We start from the raw sequence: 25,280 nt of genomic DNA on the forward strand, positions 1-25,280 counted from the left end.
TTCCATAGTCCACTCCTCTACAACCCCCCAGCATTCAAAGCCCAAGTTCAGTGTGGCTAAAGACCTCTGCCATCTTGAAATTGCTCTGACACATGGCACTTTGGGACTGTTTGTGATAAAGCAAAGGGGAACTACTGAAAAAGTGAGTTGGGTTGCTGCCAGGAACCTTTACTCCATGGGTTAGGGAGTGCCTAGGATTAACACTCACCCACTAGTTTATGCCAGACAAAAACATGGCATACCAAGGCACCTAATAAGGAATACTTTCAGGATCTGCAAAAGAATAGAAGAGGACTGACCTGTTGTCTTCACCTGAAGGAATGCACTGCTCCCACTTATACCTAGGTCTAAGAATCAGACTCCAAGTTAATAATTCATTTTCTCACAGATGGTATATTACCATAGTTACTAAAAATGAACAACTTGATGAAATGCCCTGTTTTTGTTAAAGTTCATTTATATAAATTAAGTAGGAGATTTATGACTAGACAAACGGCCCCATGATGGAGGTGCGACCCACCTAATTTATAAGACGATCATTTATAAAGGCTGTTACGGCGGTTCAGTTAAATGCATTTTGCTGTTCTTTTTTATTTACAAATAGAAAATCCTGAAACTGGATTTTCTTTTTGTAAAGGAAAAATACAGTGCTCCCCTCGCCATAGTACTTTTCTCCCTTGGTGGGGGTAACATTATAATGTTTGAATTTTTCCTTACTGGCAGGTTTTAGTATTATTGTATTATTATAGCATTATTAGTGGAACCAACTTGTTATGGAGCTTCATGATGCTTCATATGCCCCCTGAAGCTTTTCCGGCCTCTTCCTGTTAGTTTCCAGTGCCAGTGGCCTGAATTAAGGCACCCACTGTCCTTGCTATTTGGCAACCATCTTTGATCGACTGAGGGGCCCAAGTTGTCAACAGATGTTTTCCTTAGAGAGTAAAGGTTGTGAGGATGAAGTTGAACAATTTAATAATGTCACAATTAGTAGTCTTCATTACTATCCATCCAAATCTTCCTTGAAACACTGCATTCATCCTGCAGCTATGCACTTGGACTAGGAAGTGGCTTCCCTCCTGAATCAATAGATCCTGCATAACAAACAAAAAGTGAAAAACACTAACATACTTTTTTCATATGTGTTCGTCTTTTTAATGCAGCATTTATTTTGCTTGATAAGTGTATTCTGGAAAAATCAAGTTGAAAAATACTAAATTTCCATGATGGTATTTTCAGGGAATGTTTGATCAAGAATAAGGAATGTAGAATATGTTTCTTTTAAACTGAGGAGTTATTTTTCAAGTTTCTGTGTCCCTCCAGCAAGACCTCGTCAAATGCCAATGAGAATTCACCTCAAGCAGAGCAAAGGAAGCACTCCTGGGAAGAAGAATACTGTACCAATCAACAAATAGCAGTAGAGATGTATACTTTTTTAGACTGACACAAGAGATGATTTATAGTGATGCAAGGGGGCTCCATGGATATTGTAGACAATAGGCTTTGCAGAGGGCTGAAGCGAACAAGCCAGATCTCAATAGTGCAGGAGTTATTAGGGGGGGTTTCAAGAATGAAGCATTCTGTGGTATGCTCACATTTGTTAAACAATGTCATTTATTTTTCTACTTAGGAAAAATGGATATACAGATTTTGTCAAAATTACAATCTCAGTGCCCAGGAGTCCAAATTAATAATCATGTGGTTGAACCAAATTCTGCGCAGCTCTCAAAATATCAAGGTAATGTATTCAGATACATGCATACTGTATGTAGTTTAACTTGTGTTTAATTCAACTTCGTTTTACAGTGTGTTTCCAAGCCTGTATCATTGTTGAACTTCATTGTAAGGTAGCATTTAATACGGTTAATTTATAATGTGTTGTTTTTATGTTTTTCTGATACAATGAGTTCTGTTGCATGAAACAGTTTTTTACTTTTATAAAACATGTTTTATGTTTCCTCATCCCTTCTTACCATAACCCTTTCAATATAAATAAATATATACTGAGTTGATCCGGGTAAGAGAGATTCTTCATTACAAAGTGTGGGTGGTAGCTGCCTGCATTTTCAAGAGGGGACAGAGATCCCCTAGCAGTTAGGTGCAGTGAGTGACAACACCCACCTGCAGGTGGATGTCTATGTGGACCATGGGAACTCCTGACTCCCTCCAGATGTCTGCCCTCAGGGGGCGCACTGATAGTGTGGCACTTTTATCTAAGATGTTAGATAATATAACTACAGAGATGATGCTAGGAGACAAGAAAAAAGGGATTACTAAGTGGATCGGATGGCTACATTCAAAGTAAAATAACGGTGGGAGCGTGCAGCTCGAAAACAGATTTTGTGACTTTAATTTCATTTCCTTACACTAATATTTCACCCATTGTTAAATGTATGCCTTATTTTGCACACTCATGCTATATGGCCACCAATGCATTTAATATATACTCCACGAAAATTGGCAGAAAAATCTGTATTGCCCCACTCATTAACCACATGTGGCATACACACAAGGGGGGCAAAGTGAGAATTCTGAAAGCTGCAATTTTCCTCATTTACCACACGAAGCTCTGACTGTATGCAAAGAACGGGGTTATTACCATCCGGGGAAAAAACGAAATCAAATATTTTGAGAAATGTAAATTCCTGCTGGACGGGAGTGTCAATTACTTTTTACGAGTTCAGACATATTCTACAGCATAAGAAGAATTCTGCATTGATCTGCTCTCTTGTCTGCTTCGTCAATATTTTTTCTTGTGTTTTGTATTTGTAGTGCCTGATCTTGTCCTCAGTAATTGTGTCAAGTCTGCAATCGCTAGCTCAGTATGTCTGTCCAGTAATCTTTAACTCAATGTTTGGACCTAAATAATTGCTCATGCCTACACTTTTTTGTTACACATGGAAACTGAATATTCACGGCTTACAACCAGCCCCCAGAAAATCATCACAGACACAACTGTACCACGAAGAAAGCTGTACTGCAGGAACACCCTCATTATCAGCAATATTAAAATATTCAGCTGATGTCTGAAGACAATTCATACCTCAATGGCCAGAATCACCCTCAATCTCTCACACCAAACCCACATTACACCACACCTGAAGGGGAACCAATGGTTCCCAGTTCATAAAGGAGCATAATTCAAAGTCATCACCCACATTTTCAATGCATTACATAACGCTGGTCCATTATGCCTCAACAATTGCATCTTCTTTGACAGATGTTCTGGACCCCTCTACTCACCCAGACTTCTGATTGCACACATCCCATGCATACAGAAAACCAGATTCAGCTGTCAAGCCTTTTCCAACATCACTTCTAAAGCATGGTAGAACCTGCTGCCACATCTAAGAACCTCCTCTTCACTTCTTCAATTCTGCAGGAAGCTGAAAACGTCACTTTTTGAGTTGTCCCAAAAGGCCTTAGATGTGGCTAGATTCACACCTGCTCATGGCCAGGATACCCTCCCGGGTGATAGTGCGCTATGTAAGTCTCCATAACATAATCTAACCAAGAAAGTCCAAGAACAAATTATAGAAATGTCTCTATACCTCAAAGAGGGCTGGGCTTTAGAGCTTTTGAGTTTTCTTGAGTCACATATTCTTTAAATTAACTGCTATCATGCTATTATAGCGGATGTCAATTTAATGAAAATGTGTGCTTAACATTATGAACATTTCTGCACTAAAATGAAAAGACTTTCCTTGAACGAAACTTTGTTTCCCTGTGCTTGACTAAATTAGCCCCAAATGAAGTCAAATTTCTACCTTGGAGTTAACCATGGTGTGTACTATCTAATGCTCTGTATTTACATGTTGTTCTCCAAAACTACGGAGGAAGCCTTTTGTAAAATGCAGTGCTCTTTTTGCCACTAATACTATGGGCAATTAATTTGTGGGACTTCCATTGTTTTGAGTAACTAGATTTGTAATGCCACATCCAATGAAATTATGATAGAATAGGGCAAATTAATACTCATTTACGGCATAGTGCTAGGATGTGGCAATAGATGATATTGTGTAAATCTGAATTGTAATTTGTTTACCTTTGCACTCCTTATGCTAACTTTGCCCTTTCCATTGACCTCTGTTGTAAATTGTTCTATAAAAGATGGTACATTTTGGAGGTGAGCCAGTCTGGTTGGCTTGACTTTAGAGAGTAAACCCCATTGGATTGTCTCATACTTTGGACTTAGAATATTTTTCACTTGACTTAATGTCATTCTCATGCTGCATTTCAATGAGTCTTACGCTGATTCCCTATATTGATTTACTCTGCACTTCAACTAATTATTGTGTTTGAGTTATATATTGCACCTGAATTATTTTAATAAACCCTGATGATGATTTGCATCTTACTATTGACTCTTAAGAAATTATTTCAATTAAATGCTAATTATTTAATTTGTGTTTGGGTGCAATTTAGGGACACATTGCCTTGTATATGCTTGAGGTTTAACACCATCCTCTATCCTGCGATGGCGCTTTATCTTCATTATCTGATTAGATAGTGTCAACAGTTTTGGTGGAAGATACGAGCACCCCAAAAAAAGGCACGCCAAATATAGACACCTGAAAACCCTTAAATTCTCTAAAAACTTTTAGCATCCCATAATCTGGATTCTGTCTAACCCAGTGGTTGCTAAATTGGATTATTTTCTGTGTTCCGTGTTCCTGAGCTGTTCTGGACCAATGGAAAGTGAATATAAATATGTCTAGATGCATTGTGGTGTGTTTCGTTTTTGTTCAAGTGCATTATGTTTTTTTGTAGTTTGTGTATGTTCGGTATGATTTACACCGTGTGTGATCTCTTTTGCATTCCAATTCTGATTTTGTCCTGGGCATAGTTAGCGGAGTTTCGTTACGCAGAACTCCTTGAAGTGGCATAAAAACTAAGTGGAGTTCTGCAAGCGGCAGAGTGCAGCGTGAACTGCCGTTTGTGCTGATCTTCCTCCTGCTCTAGTAGAAATTGTATGCGTGCAGCAGCTCGCGCTCGCCTACTTACTGTTGGCGAGCGTGAGCAGGGAAAACACTCTGCTGCACTATGGGGAGTGGAGTTTTCCCACTCCACGAGCTCTGCGGAATGCGGCGTGCAGATAATTTCACAAACTCTCCGAGCAGAGTGGAGTTCACTGCACAGGCCTAGTCTTTAGGTGGCCTAGTTACTGTGATTTTGATAATTTTGGCACATTTATGACCGTGGTTTATGTGTTTGTTGTTGTGTCCATCTAGATTTCAGTGTGGTAGGGATTGGGTCACTACAATTTGTATACATTTGTTGACTGGTGGCCATGCCATTGCACTGGAAATCCCAGGCTTTGCTTTTTAAGCAGGACCTGACCTTGTATTTGCGTAACTTTCATAACAATGATTTGGGGCCCGATTCACAGAACTAACTTAAGACAAAATCCTAAACTTACTACCATTTTGGTATTCACAGAAGGTACTTACTCATTTTGGTATTCACAGAAGGCACTTACTCATTTCGGTATTCACAGAAGTTAGGAGTCCTAACTTTAAGACTCCTAAATGCCTTGTGTGAATACCGAAAGTCTTAAAGTTAGGATTTTTCTCAGTTTAGGAGTAGTAAAGTTAGGACTCCTAACTTTAGGACTCCTAAATGCCTTCTGCCAATACCCAAAGTCTTAAAGTTAGGATTTTTCTCAGTTTAGGAGTAGTAAAGTTAGGACTCCTAACTTTAGGACTCCTAAAATGAGAAAAATCCTAACTTTGAGACTTTCGTGTCTGTTTAATCACAGCACTTTTTATTGTTGAAGTGGTCCATGAGCAGAAAATAAAGTTGTGGTAGTCATGGCCCGCTCTCAATTTTAAAGTCAGGACTTTGGTGTGTAATTGATCACTCCTTTTTTTCACCGTTGTGTTTTCTTTAATTTTTGTTGGTACAGTTTCCAATTTTTGTTGAACAAGGTGGCAACCGATGATGAGAAACGTGGCAGTACTGGTAATCATCTAACCAGTGTCAGCCCGCTATGGTGTTGCGCACGTGAGGTGCCTCCTTGCTCCGCACATTTTTTCCAATTCTTTGTTTCTTTTCTTCTTCTCCCCTAACTTCCACGGTGGGGGTTGCCACAGCCTTACAATTGATAACTGTGGTCTTCAAGCTAAGGGTTCTTGCAATAGTCACTGCTTTTTAAATAAACAGTACAGATATTGGGCTATCAGGAATCCACCTCACAAATATAGATTATTGGGGGTGGTTGTGATGAGATGAGTTTTCCCTCCCCAATCCTGGCAGTACATAATATAAAATAAGCAAGCACTGTACACTATCTAGTGGGTCTGTTGTGGTATATACCACCTGGAATTCCCCTTATTTGTTGTTCGAGTGAGGTGAGTCACTATGCTGTCTAGCCTTTTTTCCAGTGGGCCAAGAAGGGTACGCAGCAGTGTGTCTATTTGCTGTGTTGATATTACATCCCCGACTGCTTGTGGCGATGTGGTAAGAGGAGCATGTGCCTGGTCTGAGGGTTCCCCAGGGGGCTTTAGGTGAATGGACTCTGGGGGTGGGATGCAGCTTCCCAGGCCTTCAGTGCCCATATTGGAAGCCTCAGGAACTATGTTATTTCGACGTTTTGCTAGTTTAGCTCCCCCAGGTTTAGCTCTAGCTACACTGGAGGCTTTGGGCTTGATTTTCGGAATCGACCCTTTTGTATTGCCCTTTTTGTTTCGCAAAATCGGTCCATGTCTAATCACTGGAGGCGATAAATCTCACAAAGTTGTCGGGAGATCATCACAGCTCAGGAGATCACTGTGGGATGTGTCATCCATAAATTGGGTAAGGGGTAAAATGGTTGTTTTAGAACCACTACAATTAGGAGCACCCTCTAAAGCTTTGGGGGTGCGGGCAGTAGCAAAAAGGCCCCAAGGAAGATCTCCTAGCTAGGGCAAGGTCCTGCGAAACTCTGCATTCCATAAGGTCGATGCCCTGATCGATCACAGAATTTGCTCTTACTATAAAATGGTCTAAAGTGCTCGTAAGGTTACCATTGGGAACAAGGTTCCTGCCCTCTTTGGTTGCCATTTGGCTTAAGGGGAAAAAGAATAGTGAGATCGTAGTAGTAATGCGCCAATAATTGCTGCAATCAGCCTGTAAATAGTTGGTACCAACAATCAATATCCGATGAGAATGTTATAACATAAAAGGTACACATACGGTTTGGTCCACAGATTAAAGAGGGGGGGCCCGGTCCGGTCTCTATCGGTCTCAAACGGGCTACAACGGGCCCGCCCTTGGCCCAGGCTTCACCCGGGACATGCCCCGGACGCGTCCCGCGTACGCGTTGTAGTGGGAATAGTTATAGTGGAAATGGAGGGAGGAGCCGGGAAGAGTCACCAGCTGCGGCCAATGTCCAGCAAGCAGAGGGGACGCTGGGACTCGCAGTCCCGGGTATGCTTTTACGCTGTCCTCAGTGCTCCCGCACCTATTTCCGCACAACAATCACCTCCGGTGGATAAGAGATCCTGCACACAGCCCGCCAGCCAAAGTCTGTCTCCGAGCGGCTCCTGCGAAGCGGGGGCCGCGAGGAGCTTTGAAGTGAGGAAGGGAGGGGCCGGGATGAGTCACCAGCTGCGGCCAATGTCCAGCAAGCAGAGGGGCCGCTGGGACTCGCAGTCCCGGGTACGCTTTTACGCTGTCCTCAGTGCTCCCGCACCTATTTCCGCACAACAATCACCTCCGGTGGATAAGGGATCCTGCACACAGCCCGCCAGCCAAAGTCTGTCTCCGAGCGGATCTGGTGGACCATGCATTACTGTGGACAACCTTACTGGATCTAGGTGCACTATCTGAAATTATTTATTTCCTGGCACGACTGTATAGTAAATTGTCGGCTAGGATTCGCTTTGGTCAAGCGGGAGAATGTACCCCTAACATTAGAGTGGGTTGCGGCATTAGGCAAGGTTGTGTCCTCGCCCCCCTTCTTTTCTCCCTTTTTATTAACGCCATTGAGTCCGAGTTGAGACTGGTTAATGCTGATGCCCCAACCGCTGAAGGACTAGCAATTCCAGTATTGCTTTACGCATACGACACAGTGCTTCTATCTAGAACCCCTGTCGGACTGCAGAGACTAATGGATACATTTTTGGATTTTATTAAAAGGAGAAAGCTCAAGATTAACAATTCAAAAACTTTTATTATGGCCTGTAGGAAGAAAGTAAAAAAATGAAGAACCTTTGTGTTTGATGATCAAACGATCCAAGTGGTTGAGAAATTTTGTTACTTGGGTATCACTTTTAATAGTGGTGGTATATGGGCTCAGGAGATGTCTAATGTTAGGGCAAAAATGAGGAAATGTGCCTTCGGTATCTTTAAATTTGCTTCCAAACTGGGAAGTAGGCGCATATATGACATGTTGTATATTTACCGCCACAGATGTGTATCTTTGGCTCTTTATGGTTCAGGCGTGTGGGGATATTGTCGCCATGAGGCCTTACAAGTGGAGGAAAATACATTTTTAAAAAGGCTCCTCTGTTTACCATCCTCAGCCTCTACCAGACTGACCCACCAGGAGGTCGGATTGGAGCACCTGGCAGACCTCATAGGATTAAGACCCCTACTGGTATGGAGATCTATCTGGTCTAAGGAACAAACTGGCTTTACGAGGAAAATGATCATTGATTGCCTCCGTTTAGATAAATTTAGACTGATCCCATGGCGTAATTATACTATCACTACGTTTAGAGATGTGTTTAATTTGAACGTCCTTGAAGACCCTGCCTGCGCTATTGATATACCGAAGAAGGAGTTAAAACATGTTTATTTGGGGGGTAAAGCTAAATTACGTAGTGATGCCACATGCCAGTTCTCTACCCATATATATTACCATTCTTATAATTTGGCTGAATTTGGCTTCTCAAAGTATCTAAAAGTGGTCACTAAACACTCTCATCAGCATGTCCTTACTAGACTGCGACTAGGGATAGTTCATAAACTGGTAGCTTACCCTCAAATTAAGAAACATACCTCTGCCCCATGCCGGTGTGATGGGATTTCAAAACAAAGTTCCGAGCACTTTTTGTTGATTTGCCCATTATATTTGTGTTTTCGTATCACTTACCTGAAACCACTTTTTAAAAAATACTTTGTGCTCACTGCGAAATCTGCTATGAGCCTTCTATTTGCACTTGATGAACCTGATGTGTGTTATTCTACTGCTGTATATATTTTAAAATCTGTATCTGCAAGAAAAAGTATGTCCTTTTTATCTTAATGAGTTTAATCTGTTTTTAGTCAAACCCATTGGATTCCGTCTTCCCATTGTCATGAAATTTTATTGTGCTTTTATGATTGTTTTCTAAAATGATCGAATAACGTTTTTGAATCGAATCGACTCGAATCGTGTGCTTAAGTTTAAGTGTTCATGTTAATCACAGCCCCTTCACAAGCTATGATTAACATGAATACTTAGACAAAAGCACACAATCTGCCCCACACCACGCTTTACTAACAAAAGAGTACAGCAAGTTTAAAAACACAGCGTGTACTTTCAATTTATTCTGAAAGCACATGCCCAGTGGTGGTCGTGCAGCTCTTGTTATTGAAGTGCATTTCATTAAATATTGTGCGTGTTCTTGGATAATTCTCCCTGGTATGTGCGAGTTGTAAGTTGGTGCAGGGGTTCCACTTAAAAAGTATATTAAGACCCCTTCGTGTAAACATTTTTAAAAAAAATAATAATTTGCACTTGCCTTGAGTTCTATTGAGTGCTACATGTTACCCAAATGAATTTACAGCGCTATAAAATATGATTAAAAAAAAGAATTGCAATAAAATGTTGCCAACATGAGCATTCTTGTCAGTCTGGATGTTTAGGGCGTTCCTGGATCTGACATTCTTTGGTTCTGCTCATAATATTAGACTTTAATCAAAAGCCTCTTTAAAACCATCGATATTCACAATTTCCTTGAACTACAGAAAACATGCATTGTGAGGTGAAGGGCTGAGGCTCATCCAAAGTTTCATGTCCTGGATCCCAAGGATCCTCTGGCATACTTCACAGGGTCAAAGGTCAAGTACTATGTACCTAGCAGGGGGGGGGGGCGCATTTCCCTAGCTTGCTTAGGGCCCATGGAATAACTCCATGCCAGGAATGATCGCAGGCTCTTGGATGGACACAGTGGCTTGCCAATTTCTGAAGGCAGCCTTGCCCTTTGTCCCAATAGGCTTTGTATATAAAGCACAGGGTTTTTTGGTGCCCTAATCCACATGAGTAATCCTCGCATTTGGTTTGTTCACAGTCACTCATAAAGTCATTTGTAATTATGGCTCCGTGTTTTATGATATTTATTTTTAAACATTTACATCTGTATTTATCGATATTTATTTTTGGGCCATTTTATGAGTATTTATCCATATTTATTTTGCGGTTTGAGAATAAATGGAACAAAAAAAGGTATATTTCCACGTTTATTTAATGGATAAACATGCACTCATACTTTGATGCCTGTCGAATTTTAGCAAATGCAGCAGCCAAATATAGCAAAACACTACAACCCCAGGCAAATATTAACAATTTACTGCAAATGTATTTTAACTTGTGCCCTCATTTTAAGATATCTTAACCTGTGATTCTTTAACTCTGCTGTCTATCTGCTCATCTGTTGTCTTGGATTCGCATCAGACACCATTGAAAGCCAATCATTATAAGCACAATTTTCGATATTTGTCTGCTTTTAAATATGAATACAGACAGGAAACCTATAGTTTTCTGTTTGTATTTATCTGTAAAATTCAGTAACAATAGAAAACTGAAACCCTTTGTAATTAGATTTGTCAGAATGTGCCATGTATTACTTAAGCTCGCGGGTTCGATCCCCGTATTGGCCAGTATTTTTTATCATTAATGTAGAAAAGACATGCATTAGAGTACAAGGCATTTAAAAACACTTTATTGGGTTGGTGTTTGTTCTAGTAATTTAATTTGCTCTGGTGGCTGATGTTTTTTACTAGGAACAGGGTGGGTGTTGCTTGAGTCATATAAGGGGCACTGCAGGCTAACTCTTGCTGTGATAACCGCCTCTGCCATGTTTTCATGGGTCTCTCAAAGTGCACTTTTTGAAGTGCTGTTTGAACATGGACGCGTCACTGAAAGGGACACTTTCTCTCCGTGAGTGGCGATTCCTCAGCTGGATGTTCAGATGTCACGAGAGGTGAAGGAAAGAGCACATGTTATGTAGCCTACATAATGGAGGCATCATGGAAGATCTGGTATATCTTGGTGCCCTTTACTCTCGTTTAGTTTAACGTATGTATTGCACACTTCATCCACCAGTGTAAACCTTGCAAAATGAATACAAATATGTACATATAATTGTATATGTTTTTCGTGACTCCCTTTGTAATTTTTCCATTCCAATATCAGGTTTTCTTCTGCAATATCTTGTTGGTAGGAACTGCAAAATATCACAGCTTTAGGGACATAAAAATATGCACAGTCTCTCAGGAAAGCAAGCACAGTGTGGAAAAAGATCCAGAGTTTGAATCTCAGCAGTACCTCGTGTTTTGCACAACCTCATAGAAGACGTATTGTTTGATAAAAGACTCACTGTCTGCAAACCCAGCTGCTCCTATTATAATTATCCACATGCACTTAATGCTCCTCCTTCAAAGCTAAAGATATTTTTGGTGTTTAAATGCCAATGTATTGTACCACCAAACACTAGTGTCTTTAATTTTCAAAGCCAATCAGTTTGGGTGTGAAGTAAAAAGATGTTTTTAAGCTGCACTGGCATCAAAGTACAACATAGGCAGCAGTAATGCAAGCTTCAAACAAGTGCGGCTCAGCCAGCACTAGAATAACCTTCAATTACTGTCACTGTTACTGAAGGGCCAGAAGAGGTTCAAGCTTCAGTGGTCCAAGAACATTCACAGCACAGTCAGCAGATTAGAGTACAGATGGTTACAGCACAGGCAGCGGTGCTGCAAGCTTCACTTACATGATAAGGCTGTGAGTAGGCTAAATGTAAAGTTAGGTTGCAGAGGGAGCAGTAATAAAAACAGGCAGAAATGGAAGTACTTTTACAACCGGGCATTGTGCACAGCACAAGTAAGGTCTTCTGTGTAGAGCTGAGTACATTTCCAAAAGGCTCCTTTTGAATAATGTGTCTGAACAGTTACTACCCGCTTTAGAGACTAGTTTAGCATATTGTGACCCAAGCTTAGGGCCCCTCTGAAGTGTTGTGTCTAGTTCTGCACAAGTAAGGTCTTCTGTGTAGAGCTGAGTACATTTCCAAAGGGCTCCATTTGAATAATGTGTCTGAACAGTTACTACATGGTCCACCAGCTTCTTTGCATCAGGCATTTTAACCTCCTCCGCTACTTTATGATGAGCCAAAACCTCCACTAGACAAAACTCAGATCTCTATGCAGCAGGTCCACCAATCTTCAGAGTTATCTTGACATTTTTATCATAGCATGAAAATTGCTAGAAAGTCTTTATCATATTTCTTACATGCCACTGCATCATCTTCAGGTGGGATCTTTTGATGGCTTGTGTGCTGCTCAGTCCTTCTTGTGAATTTCCTTGTTCAGCCAACTCAACCATTTGCGCAGTTTGAATGCCAGGGAAAAACTGCATCACAGAAGGTGTAACACACAATACAGATTTATAGGCCAGTTTAAGATAATGGATGCTAATAATGAAGCACATGGGCACGTGCCTGTTTGTCCTGAACTGGAATCGCATGTAACTATTTGGTCATTTTTCCTATTGGGGTCTCTAGACCTGTCCCATTCATAGTTTGTAACTCTTCCAGCGTTTGCTTATGATCTTGTCTTCAATTGCAGGTTTCCATTCTGTAAGGTATTTGTATATGAATGATCGGGTGTGGTTACCCACAAAGTCAAGGTAGTTCTGTTTACTTTCCTCGTTGGGCTGGGGGTTGCTACGTAAATAGATTCACAATCTGCACCGCTTTTCTTTTGCAGGTTTGTGAGACCGTACTACAAATACAATTGCTCAGGCAGACGTGAGTACAGGCAGAACAAACAGGTAATTGTTTGGTAGAGTTATACTGGTGCATCTTGTACATTGTAGTATAACAACATACCTTACCCATGTTTTCTTCTGTTGCAGGTTTCACAGACAGAACCCCACACATTTAAACGGGCGTACATGAGTACAAGCAGAACAGGTAATTGTTTTAGTCGAGTTCCCTTATGGTGCACATGGTATATTGCTGTATCACAATGTGCTGAATCACACTGTGCCATAACAATCTTTACTTCTATTGAAGGCTCTACGGACAGTGCTACATAGAAGTTTAGAAGGGCAGAGAACAGAAAAATCCAGGTAATTACACTCTATGTTGTGCTGGTGATACCTCAGTACTACGTGACAGATTGCATTCATGTGCATAGGCGTCAACGAAAGCCATTTTCCATTATTTTGCAGGCTTTGTGGCACAGCAGGTTCAAACCGGCGGGGACGGAAATGTTCAAGCGCAATCTGTAACTTTGGGAGAGTGCCGTGCTTCACTACAAAGGAACAAATGTTGCCTTGTATTCAAGGAAGAGTGGATGAAAGAAATTGTGGAGGCTGACATACAGAAATCACGAAGCAAGGTTTGGGTGCAGCTCGGGGTACTATTTCAATACAGTCCAGATGTGGGCTTGATTTTCAAAGCATGTGTCGAAGTCGAGATTGTTGGGGACCTTTCTACAGATAAGAAATGGAGTGATGGCTGGAAATTGGATTACATGAAATGCCATCTAATTAGCAAAGTTCACGAGTCTGCCATGGTGATATTGAGAAACAGAAGTGCTGCTGCCAGGTTTGGTTATGGAGTGCGGGCAATTCTGAAAGAAACTGCCACTGACAAAGCAAATAGAATGGAAGAAGTTGAATGACAAAGATCCCTGCCTGAGGAGTTAGAGATTCTCATCAACAACGTGTTGCTGGCAGTCAAGATGAATGCTTCAATGTTATCTGTACAAGACATTCATGACCACCTAGCTTTGTATGTGAAGATACCAGACATCTAGAGGAGCAATAACCATTCCTTTCAGTTCCTTGAGGCCATCAATAGCATTATATACTGTGAAGTTATGTCAGAACTTCGTAACGCCTTGTATCACACATTGATAATTTATGAGAGAACATATATTTCTGTTATAAAAAATGTTCATCCTGTACTTCAAGTTCCGACCTGTAACATCAACAGAGCACAAAAAACTGTTTGGGGCATAGTGAAGCTGACTAGTTGTAATGCTGAGGTTAACACTACTGCTGTAAAAGAATTCGGCACTGCCAATGAACTGGACCTCATGAAAATGGTCCTGTTCACATCTGATCGTGCATCTATGATGCTGGGTAAGAATAATGGTGTTGCTACTCGCGTTAAACAATCTATTACTCATTTAGTTGAGCAGCATGGTGTCGCCCATCAAGAAGATTTGGGAGTTGATGATGCCTGGAAGAGGGTTCTAATGATTAACCCCTTCAGCGCGGCGGATTACCGCGCCGTGCTGAAGGTTTCTTGCGCGGGCGGGGCCGTGACGGAGCGGTTCCGTCATGCGCACAGCGTGACCGACGCGCATGACGGTACCGCTCCGTCACAAGCATCGAAGGGGTTAAAGAGATGGAGACATTATTGAGGCATGTCTACACTGTGTTTTCAAGATCTCCTGCAAGGAAGTCCAAGCTGGATGAAATTGCATCGGTCACTAAATGTGAAGTGGTTTCTTTTCAACCACTGAATAAAGTCCGGTGGCTTTCAAGGCATTTTGCTGTTGGTGCACTAATTCGTAATTATGAGGCTGGTCTTAAGTACTTTGAGCATGAGAAAGTTCAGGAGAATGATCCAGTTGCTAAATATTGTTTCAGAAAGCTATCAGACTCCAACTACCATATTCCCTCTGCAGTACTTAATGACATTCTGGATGAATTTGCATTTTTGTGCAAACTATTCCCAAAACGTTATTTGACTACTGTTGAAGCAGTACACTGTCTTTTGGAGCAGCAATGTAAGAGATCTGATGGTGTTGTTCAAGGAATGGCAAGAGTTTGACAGTGGGCCTATTTTGTCTTTTGTTTCCCTTATTTGTGAGCACATGCAAAAAAGGTTCCCTGAAAATGAACTGAAAGAATGGGCAAGTTTTGAATTCCAGGCAATAGCAACATAATCACATTTTGAATATGGGACTGAAAATGTACAAAGACTTGCTGAAAAGTTTAGAAATGTCTTGGTCCTGGGTGATTGTGAGACACCGGAAGATGTTGTTCGACAGTACAGAGAATATAAATATGTGGTGGAAGAACATGTAAAGGGTGGATTATTTACCACCATTCAAGACATGGTGAATTTCACTGTAAGCAATGCTGCTCAGTATAGTGTGGTGTCTCATTTTGTTGATGTCTGTGCAACATTTCAAGCATCTAGTGCAGATTTGGAATGAGGATTCAGCCTCATGAATACTATCAAGAGTAAATTGAGAAATAGATTAGAGCAGAAGCATTTGGAAATGCTGATGAGGACAAAGGCCTACCTCCTGAATGGGAAAGTTGACCTCAATAGACTTTATCAGTATTGGAAAAATGGCAAGGATTGCAGTGACAAGCAACCATGTCACCCATCTAGTGATGCCACTTGACTTGTCTAAACTGCCCTCTCCCACAGTCCATGTTTGCCTGGATGTCAGACTTTTAAAAACTATCTCTGGCGGGATAGCCCAACATTACACAGTAGCTTTCACATCAAATTGTAAATATGTTATGTAATTTTGTAACTTATTGTGTATATGTGATCTTGTATAGGCTCTCAACATTTCCCCACCCAATGAACAGTGAGTGCTCCAGTGAGGAATATTTAGTGAAATCTTATGATGGTACCACCGTTGGAGTCTTGTGCTTTTCTAAACCTGAAGTATACTTGCCTGTGTAACCAATTCATGTCATGGCGTGTTTGTCCAATTTGCAAACCTGCCTTGAGACCCTTAACATGGCACTGTATGTGTGAAAATGCACCATCTTTTCACTTTATTAAGTAAACGTTTGGAGTGATATTTGGCGCTGCCCACACACGCGGTCTGGTTCCTGGCGCACATTGCCATGATTCCACTGCCGCACACAGAGGAAAAAAATGAGAGGGAACATTGGTTATGAAGTTCTGCATTCACATCGTTGTAGGACATTTCTCTGTGTTGTTATTGAAGTACTAGTTGTGAATGCATTTTAATTTAGACTGGTTATTGTTCACTGCTTTGTATGGAACTAGACGCTGGTGGGAAACTTGCCTATGTGTGAGTGATAGTGCCAAAAGGTATTATTACCTCTCCGAGTGAAATTAATGTACCCTTCCTTTTTGTCATGTGTCAAGTGAAGCAGAGAAGGAATTTTGTTTTGAATAGATTTAAATTGTTGTTTAGTTTTTATTTTTTTCAAGAGGAGAGCATTGTGTCACATGAATGGTGCTGCTGTTTGTTGATTTTCACAGGCAGTCCTACTGTGATTGGTTGGTCATAGGAAATTGTGTTTTTGGTCGAGGTGGGTGTTAAACATTCTCAAGCAGGAATCACAATTCTTGTTAGGGTGATCCGCAAAAGTCATGAAATCAACCTGTGCTTAACCTTATGGTAGTGGTGCACAAAAACAGTCAGGCTTAACTTAGACTGTGTTAAGATTTTATGCAGCACACAAAAATAATAAAGTGAGAGCAAAACATGGGAAACATTCCACACCAATTTACAAAATAACATAATAAAATTCAATACATAAATTGAGACCCAACTGACAAAGATCCAATCAGTAGAACCGGAGATATGAAATTTCAAAGATTTCGGTAAATATAGCACCTAAAAACAAAGGATCCTCTTGTGGTCAACTGATCGTCTTAGACTGGGGAGAAGTCACAAGTTTAGGCTAACCATGATAGAGTGCGGGCAGAATACAGGAACTCGGTTAGTTCAATTGAAAAATTACCTTCTCAAAGTTTGGTGCGAAGAGTCCAGTTCATGGTGCAGGAGGCCAGGAGGAGTGAGAACAGCATTGCAGATGGCCAATGTTGTAGTGCGAGTTTCCTGTGGAGCTTCGTGAATCGTCATTGCTGGAACTTTGCATTGGTGGCTACGGTGGGCTGTTGCTGCAGTAAAGCAAAGTGCAGATTTAGCATTGCTGGAAGCCTCTGTAGGATGAAGAGTGGGGGTCACCAGATCTTTGAGTTGGCGGTGGTCCTGTGTGGCAGTGTCTCTCTATGAATGGGCTTATTCACAGTCACAATGAGCTCAAACTTTGAGACTTCTCCTTTCTTCACAGAGGACTGCACACTGATGGCATCCAATGGTATTGGACCTGGGGAGGCACCTCTTGGGGATCGAGAACTCACTCTGGCAGACGCTAGCAGGGCTCAGGCAGGTTCACTTGCAGCAGGTCCATGGGGCAGTTGCAATGAGGCCTCTGGAGCTTGTTATGTCCCTGTAGCTCATAGTAGGAGGTCACTCTCATAGTACTGGTCCTCTCTCCTATAAGCAGCAAGGTAGACCTCAAGCAACAGGGTAGTCCTCTGAGACACTGGGCAGGCTACAAGCAGCAGTACAGTCCTCTGAGAAACAAGGCAGTCCTTCTGAAGTCTTCCACAGATCCAGAAGTGTACCAAAGAGTGGAACTGAAGGTCCAATAGTTATAGCTGGTGCCAGCCGTTGAAGTGGGGGAAACGTCTAGGCCTTTCTACATATGGTTCTGGAAATGTCCACCCTCCCCCTCCCAAGCTCTAAGGTTTCTAGGGTGAAAAAGGTCTGGTGGTAAGTTCTTTGTGAGTGTGCTGGATACAGCACATTCAAAATGTAAGTAGTCAGGGAACATCTTCCCATCCTGCCAATATCCAGTCCCCTTTTGTCTCACTGTCAAGGAGGAAAACACAAAGGCCAACTATACCCAGGTATGTGACCCAGGTAACAGGCAGTAGGCACCAAATAGTTACAACAACAAAAAGTGACATTTCAAGTTACAATTCCTCAGACATCAAACCTGAAATTCCCACCTACTCCCAAACAATAGTTATCAAATGTAATAATATAAATCAATGTTATCCTATGGGAAAGATAGCCCTTGCAAAAGTGAAGAACGATTCTTGGAATTTTTCACTTACAGGACATGTAACATTTACAAGTACATGTCCAGTCTCTTCAATAAACTGCACCCTGACCTAGGGCTCTTTAGGGTCTACCATAAGGGTGACTTATATGTATTCAAAAGGAAGGTTCATGCTTGGAAAAAGGTTTATTTTCTTAAACTGTACACAGCCTGAAATGGCAAGCCTGAGAAATGTTTTAAAGGCTTACTTAAGTGGGCGGTACAAAAGTGGTCCCAGAGCACTAGTAGCATGTTAGTTAATAGGCCCTTGGTATTTGTAGTACCACTTTACTATGGTCTTGTCAGTAAATTAAATGTGCCAATTGGGTGTAAGTCAAATTTGATTGTTCAAATGAGCTACCTCAAGCTCCCTGATTCCCAGTGCCTGACTCTTGGCTCCAGCACCCGACCCCAAAGTGGTCGCCGGGGGGTTCCAGTGTTCAGGAGCACTTGATCAGCAGTAAGCGGGAAGGCTGTCAGTGCGAGGCTCTGGGTGCAAGTCATGCGGTGGTGTGGTGCAGGGCATTTACCACTTACCTCACAACTAGCTGGTCTGGCCCCGCCCAGCTGCCCAGCCCATTGCACCAGCCCACAGTGCTCCCATAGTGTCTCCAGCCAGAAGAGGGGCCTTGAGAGACCCCAAGTGGCCTCATTATTTGGTAGGCTAGAGGAACAAGTTGGAGCTCAGGAGGGGATCCAGAAGAATAGCAAAGCACAGAGCAGGTAGGGCTAGCGCCATGGCTTCCTCCACTGGGGAGGAAGTGGCCGGCATTAGGCCGGTGCAGCTTGCTCCTTTTGTGGGATCACTCCACCCCTGCCCTTTTTCGTGTGCACTACTATGCAACAACCACCCAGCAATATTTAAATCTCCACTATTATCTGCCACCCTGCAGACAGGCACCTTCCAGGGAGGCACAACCACCAGTGGCTTGAACACTGCATGACCATCCATTGCTGGCTACATTTGACTATTAGCCTGTTGGTGAGTGCGAACCACAGGAGGGGGCAGAGAACCTCAATTCCCAGGAGTCATTGCGGCTGATGCCACGTACAACACCAGCAATGCACACAAAGGTGCCTACTTCTTTTGCTGGGGCTCTCAAATTTATAGTCAATATTAATGGCAAAATAAATCAGGAGATAATGACCTGTCTAGACCCAAATCCTGATAGAAAGGAAGTCCTGCTAGTCTTTGAGAACATATTGCAAGAAATTAAACTTAATTTACTATGACCAAATAGCCCCCATAATCCTAATACTGTTAGCTGGTATGATAGTGCCTGTACAAAAGCACCTAAAAACCTTCATACAGCTCTAAAGACTAATCCTAGCGACCCTTTGCTAGTTAGGACAAGACACCATTCCTCAAAAAGTCAAGGGAAGCCAGGCTGAGAGTCATGAAGGAAGAGGCTTCGGACACTCTACAACAGGCAGTGGTGTCGAAGAATAGTAGAGACTTCTGGACTGTCATTAACACCCCCTTTTTCAAAGATGCCACAGATATTAACCTCGAAATTCATGTGAATGAGGAAGAGTGGGTGGCACATTTTGAGAAGAGTTTTGTTAGCTTAGAGGCAGGAATTTCTCAGCCATCATGTCCTGCACAGATTATAAATAAGGACATTCTGTCCTTTGACTTAGGGGAGGTGAGATTGGGACTGGAACAGTGTAGTAGATCTAATTAACCTGGCCCTGACGGGGTTTTCGTCGATTTCTTCTTAGATAACCTGAATCTATGGGCCCCACTTCTGACATCTGTTTTTAATGGTATAGCCAAAGCTGTTATTCCCTCTTTATAGTAAAAGTCAGACATAATTCCATTTATAAAAAGGGAGAAAAGGCCTTAGTTAAAAACTATAGACCCATTGTGTTACTCAATGGCACAGCTAAACTAATTGGACAGGTATTATTGAACAGATTAGAGACCTGGCCCCAAGAAAGCAACTTTCTAATTCCATAACAGTTTGGCTTTAAAAAAGAAAAAGGGACTAGCGATCAATTCCTTAACCTAAATTTGCTAATTTCTAAGTATATAGTGGCCAAGAAAAGACATCTTTACATGGCCTTTATGGATTTATCGGCCGCTTTTGACTATGTCATTCACTCAAAGTTATGGGAAATTATGAAAGGTATGGAAATAGAGCTGACAATAATAAGATTTATACAGACAATGTATTCACAGGCTACCGCCTGTGTCGGATTCAGGAGGGATGGAGAGTGCACAAGACAGTTTGGCATCTCTAGGGGTGTTAGACAGGGCTGTGTGTTCACCCCATTCCTCTTCTCAATTTACACCACTGGTGTAGAAGGCGCACTGGTGGAGACTACATTGGATGTCCCTAAAGTGAACTCGGCCCGTGCTCCCATTCTCCTTTATGCGTACAATGCTGTCCTGCTGGCGAGAACTGGTAACGCATTACAAAGACTAATAGGGGAATATATGAAAAATATGAAGAGCCTTGGGCTCCAGATCAATGAGACAAAATATTTCGTCCTCGAATGAAGAAACCAATAAGTATTTTACAGAAGGGAAAAGGCTGGAAGTGGTGGATACCTTCTCCTACTTAGGGGCCCTGTTTGACAGGAAGATTATGTGGAAAAAGTTGGCTCCAACTAGAAAAGAGTATTGGAGCTATATACAGATTCCCGAAAAAGATAGGTACTACACCATTGAAAGTAATTAAAAAGATTTATGTGGCAAAATCCATCTCTGTTGCCACGTACGGGGCAGCTGTCTGGGGGTCAGCAGACATGACACTCTTGCAATGAATAGAAGATGGCTTTCTGAAAAGATTGTTGACTGTACCAAAATCCTGCTGCAATTTTAACTGCCACACACCGTACTGTACATTTTCCCACCAGTCTAATCTGCATTTTCAATTATTTTGCAAAGTGTACATTGATGAAAGAAAAAGATTTATTGCCCCGCGTTTGCGCAGGATGAAGTTTACACACTGCCACCCAGCTCTCTATTTTCTGCTCTGATAATTTTACTTGTTATGCCCTGGCATCATTTTATGGTCTGCCATAAAAAAAAGGAGGCAGCATCTTTAGCATTGATTGTCTGACAGTTTAACACCCGGGGTTACATTTTTTAAAATCTAAAATAGATTCCTATGTATTTATTTGCATATACTGGTGAACATTATTTACTTACACCAATTTGTAAGCAAGGCTATACTTTTTTTTATGATATGTTTTATGAAATGTAAATAGCCATGGATTTTATTCACTTAGTATTTTAGCTTTGTTTTATATTGTGCTCCTAGCTGTGTGATATACTTTGTATAATATATATGAAATAGCGAAATAAAGGTTATTGATGATGATGATGAATTACCACAAGCACTTTAGCACTGGTAAAGTACACAGAGTTTTAAAGCCAATGTAGGGAAGAAGGACAAAAGTTTGGGGGAAGACCACACCAAAGGCTGTCAGGTCTAACATTGGTGTTGCATAAGAGTGTTTCATCGTGAATGGTTGCCATTTACCACAACTGTGCTCATACTGGTTTAGTGTAATTGTGTATTTTTGGGGAATTGAGTTAAGGAAAATGTGTATTTTACATGGAAGAATCATTCCGCTCTTTTAATGGAAGGAGAGAAAATTCCTCCAGAAGATTCTCCCACCTATGAAATGATTTTAAAGTTTGGCCCATATATGTGTATGTGGTTAAGAGAATGGAATAAGCTGAGAAAATATGCTTTAGTTTTAATGGTTCCCTCAGTGTAAGAAAGCTTGACTATCTGAGATGGAACATGCTCGATGGAAAGCCACAGGTTTGATCTGAACAGTTTAAAGCACTGAATGAATTAAAAGGGAACAAAAAAGAATGAAAAACCAAATTAAAAATGCTGTGAGCCATTTTTTTTAAACAAGATGAGGAATGCAGAATAGGGTATGGAAAAGCAACACAGTGTTATGTGGAGGGTATATCATGCAATAGTGAGTGATACTGATAAAAAGTAAAAAGATAATTGATCTGTGAAAATGAAAATAGAAAAGCTAAATGTTGTGAACAATTCAGATGAGGAGGACACATTTTGGATGGCTTATGTGATCTAAGACCTTCTCCATGCAATGATGATGATCAGAGATCAGAGATCAAGACTCGTGGAGCAGGGAGGAGCAGGAGATCCTTTGTGCATCTGCCACAATTATACGTACAGAGCCAGATGTTTCAATGGCACCTGGGAATTAAGAAGCAAGGCCAAGTGTAGTCGATCCAACTAGTGTTATCATTGTGTCTACCCTACCTGTTTTAGATAATGTGCTAACTGTTCACACAGTAATTACTATTGCTGCTGCTAGTGCAGAGCAACCAGAAGAATAAGCAAGAAAAGTGATTAATATTTACAAGCAAAAATCTGAATATAGGTAACTTTTGTGAGGTAGTATTACTATAGAGAGATATATTCTCTATATTGTGGATGTTTTGAAATACATGAGTAATAAAGCAGCTAATCGTGGATGTGATGCATATGAGAAATTTGAGGCGCTGGCAGAAGAGTGTGGTGTTTATTTGTCTAAAAATTAGGGGTGGACAATAAATACTGCCCACGTTCTTGTAATGTTGAGATCAAATAAAACTCCACCAATCACCGCATGCCAACATTAATTTGATGAGCGAGATTTGCCATCCCCTAGCGCAATATTCTGGAGCTAGGATGGTACCCGGCGAGATTTTTTCAACATGGGCGGTCGCACACTGCCTCGACCGTTGGCAGTGAGAAAACTGCTGCTCAGGTAAAAAATCTTCTGGAGCTGCAGCAAAGAAGCAGCACCCTCTGGCACACTCCTTGGTGCCATTGGTACTGATTTTGGAGCATGCAACTAGCTCATGGTGCTAGAGAATCAGTACAACATGCAGAATCTACCCACTTGCGGAACTCCGTGGAATCTCGCTGAGTTTTTACGTAAGTCCGCACAGTTGCGAAGAGTGAGACTCTGCGAGTTCCGTTCACCCCTACTAAAAAGAAAAGTTTATGTAAAATGTATATAATGTATATGACTGATGATGAGATACATGAAATGTGTTTGCTCTACCTACAGCCATGCATTATGGAGTTAGCAAGCTGTAGTAAAGAATGGATGGCTCTAATAAATACAGAAATAAGTGATGACCAAACCCTAAAGGGGTGGCAAAACACTGAAGAAAAATACATGGAAATGAGTCTGAAAAAGAAATGGTTGTGACTGAGTTTCCATTGTGAGATTATCTGATGTTTGCATTTCCAAGGTGTTAGTGTGATGGAAAGCAATGTTCAGAATGCAAAAGCTATTTCTCAGAGTAGAGGTAGGGGTTGTGTGAACAGTTCACATGGAAATGAGAACATTAATATAGTGAACAATAACATTTCCTGCCATAACTGTGGACATCTTTGACATTGGAAGCAAGAATGTAGACAATTTCAAGATCAAATTCTGATTTTGATTCCCAAATGCAGCAGAATCCAAATAACTTAGCACAGAATGAGCCCTGACATCTCAGTCAATGGTCCCAGCTAAACCGTCTCCGGTGCAAAATATACAGAATCAAGGACAATATGATGTGAATGTACCTGTAGCTCCAGTGATGTAGCAGAATATACAAAATAGCAGAGTGCTTTAATCACCAATAATTGAAGTGTTTTCCCAATTAACAGCAAATATGAGTGACTCACAATGGCGGCACCTGAGGGGGGAGGAGCATTGCATGCTTCGAGCAGTGCTAGATGTAGAATAGAGTTTCCCCTATGTAGAGGGTGATGTGAATGGCCACCCAGTATCATTTCTGATTGATACAGTTGCTACCCAAACCCCTGTTCATCCCATCGAGACTGCAAGCCTACCCCTGTCATGAAAAGAAATCAAAGTTGTTAGTATTAATAACAGAGAGATAACTAGCCAGGTCTCAGCAAATCTGAGCAAATGTTACAATAAAAGTTGTCCAACTTGAGAGTGATCATGAGTTCATAATATGTGACACAAGTCCCGTAAGCCTATTAGGATGGGACATCCACTGAGAAATTGAATTGCATGATCTATTGTGTACCAGATGGTGGTGCAATTCAAACCCAATGTAAAGACTTAACCTTCAAAAATTAAGGGTGTCATTTATATCTTGCTGGGACTACTGCCATCCCTCTGTGGCAGCTGTTCCAAGTACTCCATTGAGTTGATGGTATTCAGCCAGCTGTATTTATATGTGTGCTGGCTGAACCGACGCTGCAGCAGCTTTCTCCGCTGGCTAACAGTGCCCTGTCACCATCAGGCTGGCGGCATTGTGGTAAGACTATTTAGATGTTCCCGCTACGCGGGCAGTGTCCTAGCAGCAGTTTGCTGATGAAGTGAGCCCCTGGTGGAGTAGAAACTCGCAGGTACTGCTTATTACTGTGCAAATACACATATATGTCATGTTTTTTGTATCAAAAACATGTCTCAGAAATGTGTTATGTCCCTTTGTGTTACATATTGCACGCCACACACACAACATACACACCCTATTGAATGCACAACCACAGGCGCCACAGGTACAACACCCACAACCACAACAAAGCATTTTTTTTTAGTGCCCATACAGGCGTGTTCAATTCACCTCAATAAGAAGGAAAATGACCACTTCTACATTACACCTAAGAAAAATGTTGCACGTAAGAGCAATGCAAAAGATACACAAGATTACAGCAATTATCAAAACACGAATTATAGTAGGCCAATTGTACAAGTAGTTAGATCCCAGAAAAATGAAGTTGTTTGGCATTGTGATGGGCTAAGAGCAGCAAAAGAGGGACCTGGGCTCATGGGTACAAGATGGAAACAGAAGAGGAAAACAGGAAAAATTTACACTTTTTGCCACATTTCCTTCAATTCTGCAAAATCAAAGTAGGAGGTATTCCCACCACATTTGCCTCAACTGAAAGGCAAATCATAATCAGGTCGGTGGAATCCGTGTCTGCAGTCCCGCCGCCAGCCACTTCTGCCTATGGAGCTGTTGACGCGAGTGAAGATTCCCAATGAAGGCAGCGGACTCTAACGGTCATTCGCCTCTGGACTCACCAATATCTAAATAGAGTTGGTGGACCACCAAATAGGCAGGTGATGAAACAGTCAAAAAAGTGACAGTGAGACCGATTCTGGCAAGATCTAAATCAGGCCCAAAATCATTTGTATCTAGTTCTCCTAAAATATGATTTGCCTCTTGATTTGAGACCCACAG

The 25,280-nt window shown here is 41.5% G+C and overlaps 1 protein-coding gene and 1 long non-coding RNA gene across 5 annotated transcripts in view; both read left to right on the plus strand.

Moving 5' to 3' along the window:
* LOC146857044 (histamine N-methyltransferase A-like) overlaps positions 1-25,280 on the plus strand; it is a 504,499-nt gene that overhangs the window by 340,190 nt on the left and 139,029 nt on the right. For all 4 annotated transcript variants that reach the window (XM_085647538.1, XM_085647541.1, XM_085647540.1 and 1 more), the window contains one exon: positions 1,628-1,735. In XM_085647538.1, coding sequence (XP_085503664.1) covers positions 1,628-1,735 — 108 coding nt within the window. The remainder of the gene's footprint in view (positions 1-1,627; positions 1,736-25,280) is intronic.
* LOC146857045 (uncharacterized) lies at positions 10,923-14,463 on the plus strand. Its single transcript, XR_014979843.1, has 4 exons — positions 10,923-13,006; positions 13,091-13,148; positions 13,251-13,306; positions 13,409-14,463. It is a non-coding gene; the product is annotated as an uncharacterized LOC146857045 (long non-coding RNA).

The sequence above is a fragment of the Triturus cristatus genome, chromosome 3_2, assembly GCF_964204655.1.
Source record: "Triturus cristatus chromosome 3_2, aTriCri1.1, whole genome shotgun sequence".
NCBI lineage: Eukaryota > Metazoa > Chordata > Amphibia > Caudata > Salamandridae > Triturus > Triturus cristatus.